The sequence below is a fragment of the Peromyscus leucopus genome, chromosome 8a (assembly GCF_004664715.2).
Source record: "Peromyscus leucopus breed LL Stock chromosome 8a, UCI_PerLeu_2.1, whole genome shotgun sequence".
Lineage (NCBI taxonomy): Eukaryota > Metazoa > Chordata > Mammalia > Rodentia > Cricetidae > Peromyscus > Peromyscus leucopus.
Window position 1 is genome coordinate 23,992,394 of NC_051085.1, and position 6,840 is coordinate 23,999,233.

Here is a 6,840-nt window from a genome sequence, read left to right on the forward strand (position 1 = left end):
GACTGGGCCTGCCTGGACTGAGTCTACCAGGTTGATCTCAGTCCTCGGGGAGGCTTTGCCCTGGAGGAGGTGGGAATGGGGGGTGGGCTGGGGGAAGGGGAGGGGGGCAGGAGGGGGGAGAACAAGGGAATCCGTGGCTGATATGTAGAACTAAATTATATTGTAAAATAAAATAAAATTAAATAAAAAAAAATGACATTTAAAAAAAACAAAAAAAGAAGTGGGAGCGCAGCGCGAGGACACACCCTTGGCCCAGGATTCCCTCCAAGCCGGCGCTTCCGCTGCGGTGGGCGTGGCTTTCTGTGACGTCACTGCCGTGCGCCCAAACGCGCCGGCGGGCGGCAGATTCAAACCGAGGGCGCCGGGATCTGGGGAGCGAGGTCGTGGTCGTGTCGTCCTGGGGGAGGTTTTTCTCCTAAGTTCCTCTGCCGGGGGAGCCGTGCAGCGACCGCGGGGTTGAGGAGCCCGGACGGCGGCGAGTGCCGCGGGCCCGCCGCGAAGATGGCGGTCTCCACCACCATCTCGAAGCGGATCAAGCGCAGGGCGCCCCGAGCCTTCCTCAGGCGCACCTTCAAGCAGAAGAAGCCGCACCTTCGTCTGGAGACGGACTGCGACCTCCTGGTGAGTCCGGCTGTCCTGGCCGGGGAGTGAGGAGCCAGGCCTGGGACACGGCCCCGGCCTGCGGCTCTTCGTGTCCTCAGCCCCCGGTAGCTATGATGGGCCCGGGACCCCGGGGGACCGCGGAAGGCCCGGGGGCTTCTTAAGGGAAGCCCTGCTCCTTATTGTTTGCAGGACTAGCAGTTCAGATCTGTCCGGGATCGTGATTAGTTTAATCGAGAAGGAGACTCTATATAAATACATATATATTGTCAATCGTCTAAAAGCAGATTTGGATTCTTGCCTCCCTTAGTCCCTTCATGAGGGTACTGAATACGTTTCACTGTCGCTACTGCACTAGGTCCCTTACTAAAGGTCTGGGATTCAAAAGTGATCCTGTCGTTGGGGAATGCATTTTTCCTAGGCAGGTGATAGAGCACCCTTCAAGTTTTTAACCTTTCAAGACTGTTGTTTATCAGACTCATACTTACACGAAATAAAATGCCTTCCGATCATTGGCCCTAGTCAAGCAACTAACTGTATGTTTTTGTCTCCCAAGTAAATTCAGTTTGGCAACATGATGCCCCCAGGTTGAACCATAGGAGCACTGCCTTTTCCTCTGTTCTGAAAATGCATACCTCTTTTCCAGATGGAGGTGCAGAATTGGAGTTATTCTCCTTGCAAGGTTTCTGTTTTCTTTGCTTTGAGACAGAACTTCACTTTGTAGCGCGCTGGCCGGCCTGGAACTCACTATGTAGACTAGGCTGGTCTTGAACTCAGAGATCTACCTGACTTTGCTTCTCAAGGCCAGGATTAAAGCTGTAGGCCACCCTCGCTTTAAGATTTATTTAAAAATCATTTTTATTTATGTGTATTTGTGAGGGAAGATCATAATGTGTGTGGGTGCCTGTAGAAGCCAAAAGAAGTTAGTTCCCCTGTATGTTGAGTTACAGGTGGTTGTGGGCTGCGTGATAGTGGATTCTAAAGATTCAGGTCAGCCAGAAGAGCAGCAAATGCTCTTAAGCACTGAGCCATGTCTCCAGATACTGTTTTTCTTGACTATTATAAAATTGTCTACTTTTTCCATATATATATATCTCCCACGGCGGGCGGAGGTGGATAATACTTCTGCTGTCACATGTTTGTATTTTCCTTTCTCATATTTTGTTAGAAAAGGCAACATTGTTTTTTTTTTTTTTGTTTGTTTGTTTTTCTACTCCTGACTCTTTGGTGGCGGTTAAAATAGCATAAGCGAGCTGGGCTTCCCTTGGAATACACTTTCCAGAGTTTATTCTGTTTTACCTGGAGTTTAATATAGAAGGAAATCCACCCAACTAGGGATATCCAGGAGACCACTCACTGATGTGAAGGGTTGGCAGACCTTTCTCAAGTAGTCAGTTTTCTTCCAACACCAGTGTTTTCTGTCCAGGAATGACATGTGGTTCTGTGGACTCTATGGTGGGACACTTGAGGTGTCAGGGGAAAGAAGCAGAGTTGAAACACAAGTCTTTGCAGGGGTGGGTCAAGGGAAGTTCCTTTGGCCATTTGTTGCTTCCAGGTGATATTTTTGTCCTCAGTGATTTTTGTTAAACAGTTCCTGTTTAGTCTTTTGTTAAGTGATGCCATTTCTCTGCTTCTAGTTTCCTGCTCTCCATTAACTTCATAATCGTACTCAATAAAGTATTCCACGTCATCCACAAAGTTCTTTCCATTTAAAGCAGTATATTTTATTCTTTTTTCTGAACACGATACCAGTTAGTAACTGAGATGCTAACACTATTCCCGATGTTGTTTCATTTTTGATGTTATCTCCTAGCATAGTGTGTAGCTTTATGGGGTGATTGTCCTATTAGTCTGGGAATTAGAATCAGGAGGCTGTTGTCTTCTTTATGTTTAGCATAGTGCCCTGAATCTTCTGAGTCAAGTTATTGTTTGGAGTACTTGATAACTCATGTAAATAATAAACGAAATGAAATTGTGAAAGGTACTTTTTAACTGATTGTGAGTAGTGCCCTCACACGTGTGGGAGAAGCTGTGGGTGAGAAAGTTCTGGGTAATAAATTTCCTAAAGAGCCGTCATTTGTACTGTATATAACAAATATATGTTAAAAGGGGTTCATATATATGTTTAATTTATGTATTATCTAATGATACATGTGCTTTGCTTTTAAAGATTCATTTGAATTGCTTACTCTTTGTTCATCGATTGGCAGAAGAGTCCAGGATAAATGCTTGTGAAAGTAAATCTAGAGTTATCACAAATGATCATATACTGGCTGCAGCAAAGGTAAAATGTAAATTCTCTCTTTAAGCAACTTAACTTTAAAAATACTACCGTAATTATTGTCTTTGTCTGATTTAAATACTTTTTAAAGATTTTTATTTTGAAATACCTGTAGCCTAACATAGTGCAAGAAGAGCTGAATCATAGTTGAAGTCAGGAAAGATTATGAGAAATGTACCAGTAAGGAAGATTGTTGAATTTTATTTAACAATATTTTGGAAATGTGTTTAAATACACAACATATTCAGCATTTTTTAAACTTGTTAAGCACATGATTTTATAGTTCTCATATTGATATCGCTTTTCACAGAGCAGTGCTAGCCTGGGTTACAGACCTGCTTGTGATAACTAAGTCATCATCTCTGCCCCAGCAATTTTATGGGACTTTTTAATCTTCTTCGATGAGAAACACCACAGCTGTTAAAGTCCAAATAAGTATTTTTATGAAAGTAATGTGCTGATTAAAAGCATGAAAAGTATATGTGAGTGTTTTAAATTTAGACCTTTGTTTTTTCTAATTTTTTTTATTGCCTTTATTATGCACCCATGTTTGTACGTGTGTGTGTGTGTGTGTGTGTGTGTGTGTGTGTGTGTGTACATGAAAGTGTGTTCATTTGTCTCAGCATACCTGTGGAGGTAAGGGCAGCTTTTGGCAGTTGGTTCTCTCCACCATGTGGGGTCAAACTCAGGTTGTCCAACTTAGCACTTGGTGTCTGTGCCCACTGAGCCAACCCATGAGGCCTGAGGCCATTTTTCTTTTTAAACTGTGTAGCTAAATTCTTATAAACATTTATTTTAATTTTTATTTATTTTTTGGAGATAATTTAGGCCTCATCTTTCCAGCATTTTTACAACTAAATATTTCCCTTTGTCTTATTTCTGCAATGTTTTATGCTTTGAAAATTGTATATGATGTTATTCAGTGTTAAGAGTCTTTACCTCTAGCAGACATAATTCCAGCTCCATTGTGAGACTTTTACATTGCAATGGATATATACTACTTGATACTACTTTACAGTTTTTTTTTTTTTTTTTTTGACGTTAACTTTTTTTTTTAACACCCTAGACCATAAATTTGTTTGGAGGGAAAGAAAACAAAAAACCTAAAACAACCTGGTTTGAAATCAACAGTTTTGATACTTGGATTGTAATTGGCAAGGTTCGGGAATGAAGTGACTCAGAAACCAGATCTGATAATCACATCTATTGAGAGAAGTAAACAGGAAATCTAGGCCACTTATACTGCAGCTCAATAATTTTTTATTTTCCATTGGTGCAATATATATCTTCATTTCCTCTCTTACAGGTAATTCTGAAGAAGAGCAGAGGTTAGAAGTCAACACTTGTTTAAGAATTATATGATGTGTTAATTTAAGTGGCAACAGATCATTAAGACATTTTGTATACATTAGTTTATATGGTGGATTATTAAAACATTGACTGTATGAACAATGTGTGCATTTTAATTTTTTTAGGAATTATGTTTTATTCATTGTAAATGGCTTCTTAATTTTCTTCTGTGTCTGCTATTGTGCTTAGTATATCCAAAATGAAATCATACTGTATTAAATAGATTGAAGAGATATCTCCTTAAACTTAAGCTTATGTCTTTAGATTTAGCCAGAATTATTCAGTGAGTTTAATTTCTGAGAGAAAGCAGTACACATTAAAATCTAGATACATTTTAAGTATGTTAATTTTTGATGCATTTACAAAGCATTTCTGTCTAATTTTGTGTTTCACTAATAGTAACAGTAAATTTTCTCAACTAGAAGATTGTAAGCACTAGCCAAAGTTTTTACAAACCTCTTCTATAAACCACAAACAAGAAGTTCTAAAGCAAGCTGACCTACTTTCTTCAAATCATGGACTTTAGTAGATAAGACATTTCCCCACAGCAGTCACTTAGAAGCTTATTGTTTATTATTCAATATTTACTTGTAAATTTTTATTCTGAGATAATTACAGATTGTGTACGAAGTTGCAAAGCTAATATAAACATATACTCTACACTAGACACCCAGTTTCTGCAGTGGTTACATCTAACATATAATGTAATATAGCAAAAACAGGAATTTGGTAATTGGTATATATGTAGTTCCATGTTATTTTATCATGTGTACAGATTCATGTAATTGCTACAGCCAGTATATAGAACTACTTCAGTACCACAGAGGTCTTCTTGATCTAGTTACCATGTCCTATACTGGACTACCATCCCTAACCAACTATTCTCAGCTTTATAGTTTTGTCACCAAGAATGTTATATAAGTAGAAGCATGTAAGAAATAACCTTTGGAGGGTTTTTTTTTTTTTTTAACCCCACTCAGTGTACTATCCTTATGATCTATTCAAGTCATAGTATGTTGTATGTGTTTACTACTGAATGGTCTGGATGCCCCATACTTTGTATAGTTGTTTGCTTATTGAAGCACATTTTGATATGTCTAATTTGGGGATTACTATAAATAAAATTTCTTTGAATAGTTGTAAACATTTTTTAAATGTGTATGAGTTTTCATTTTCTTCTGGGAAAAACACTTAGATGTTTGATTGATGGGTCAAATGGCAAGTGTATATTTAACTTCAAAAAACAAACAAACTAAACAGTGGTAGAATGATCACTATTTTACATTTTCACTAACAGTGTATGAAAGTAATTCTGTTTGTATTCTAATGAACATTTGGTTTTATTATTTTAATTTGTAAAATTTAGCAGCTCTGACGGGTGTGTAGTTTTAATTTACACTGCACACATTGCACGGTGGCTTTTGTTTACGTTGGGGCTCCTGTTACAAATTGCTGAGTACTAGGAAGCTTATAAGCAAGCTTATTTCTGTCAGTTGTGCTGGTTAGAAGTCCAAGATGAGAATGCTCACATAGGTGAGTTCTGGTGAGGTTTATAAGTTAGTCGGCTTCAGTTTACAAAGATTTAGGAAATGCAAATTCTGTGGGAGAAAGATTATAGTAATTTTGAAGGATTTAAGATATAGTCTAATCTACAGATCAATACTTTTAAGCACAGAAAATAAGGAACAGCCAATATAGTAGCATATATTATAGTTTTTCTTTAAATTTATATGGTGGGTGAGATAGCTCAGCAGATAAAAACAGATGCCAGACAACGATGTAAGCCTGAGCCTTGAGTTTGATACCCAGAAGCCATGTTGTGTTTAAATGAGAGAACTAACTCACCAAAATTGTCCTTGAACCTCCCGATTGCACACCATGGCAGAAATGCTTGTACACTTGTAGCAATAATAAAATAAAAAAAAATGTAGTCATATAGAATTTTAACAAAAGCAAACCCAGTTTATTTGCAAAATGGGTGGTATCAGATGTGCTTTGTTTATGTAAGTACAAGAAAAGTGATTTGCTGTATAGGAATCTAAGCTGTAGTAGCCTCTTGAGATTACATAGGCAAACCGAACTAGACTTGCCAATTGAGTACTGGCTGTGGTAGGAAGTGGCAGGTTCACTCAGACACAAAAGTATAGACAGAAAACAAAAATCTTTATTTCCTAAGCCAGTTACCAAAAGGTAAAGAAAAACATTTTTCTTTGTGGAAATAGAATTTAAACCTGCATGTCAGCCTGATAAAAGGGCCCTTTTATAAATAGATACTAGAAGTGTGTATGTCACAGCTTATGCAAGTACATCATATTACAGGAAGTGAGAAAATCTGAGCAAGGGGATGCATTTACTTAAAGGCAGTAAAAGCAGATGAGGTGCTTGGTTTTATGTAGCAGTTCACGTACATGAAGAAAAGCCAGGAATAAATGTTACCCCAGGTCTTTAAGACAATATTTTAAACACCTGGTCCCCTGTGGCTGAGTGAGAACTGGGGAAAATAGTGTTCTTAGAGGAGCTGGTTAAAACGTTTAGAGAGTCACTAACCAAGTGGAGTCTGAAGTGGGAAAAGTCCAAGGGATACACCACTTGACAACTAAAATCTCTTC

The 6,840-nt window shown here is 38.5% G+C and overlaps 1 protein-coding gene across 1 annotated transcript; it reads left to right on the forward strand.

Annotated features, from left to right (window-relative positions):
* The first annotated feature begins 298 nt into the window (after positions 1-298).
* On the forward strand, positions 299-5,380 carry Cenpw (centromere protein W). The gene is made up of 3 exons (XM_028868330.2): positions 299-621; positions 2,771-2,884; positions 4,188-5,380. The coding sequence occupies exons 1-3, from the start codon at positions 502-504 to the stop codon at positions 4,212-4,214; spliced, it is 261 nt and encodes an 86-aa protein (XP_028724163.1). The 5' UTR covers positions 299-501; the 3' UTR covers positions 4,215-5,380.
* Positions 5,381-6,840: the final 1,460 nt, after the last annotated feature.

Coding starts and splice junctions, on each gene's coding strand:
- Cenpw (XM_028868330.2), top strand. CDS start 502: ATGGCGGTCTCCACCACCATCTCGAAGCGGATCAAGCGCAGGGCGCCC. Junction 622..2,770: donor AGACGGACTGCGACCTCCTG/GTGAGTCCGGCT, acceptor TTGCTTTTAAAG/ATTCATTTGAATTGCTTACT. Junction 2,885..4,187: donor ATATACTGGCTGCAGCAAAG/GTAAAATGTAAA, acceptor CCTCTCTTACAG/GTAATTCTGAAGAAGAGCAG.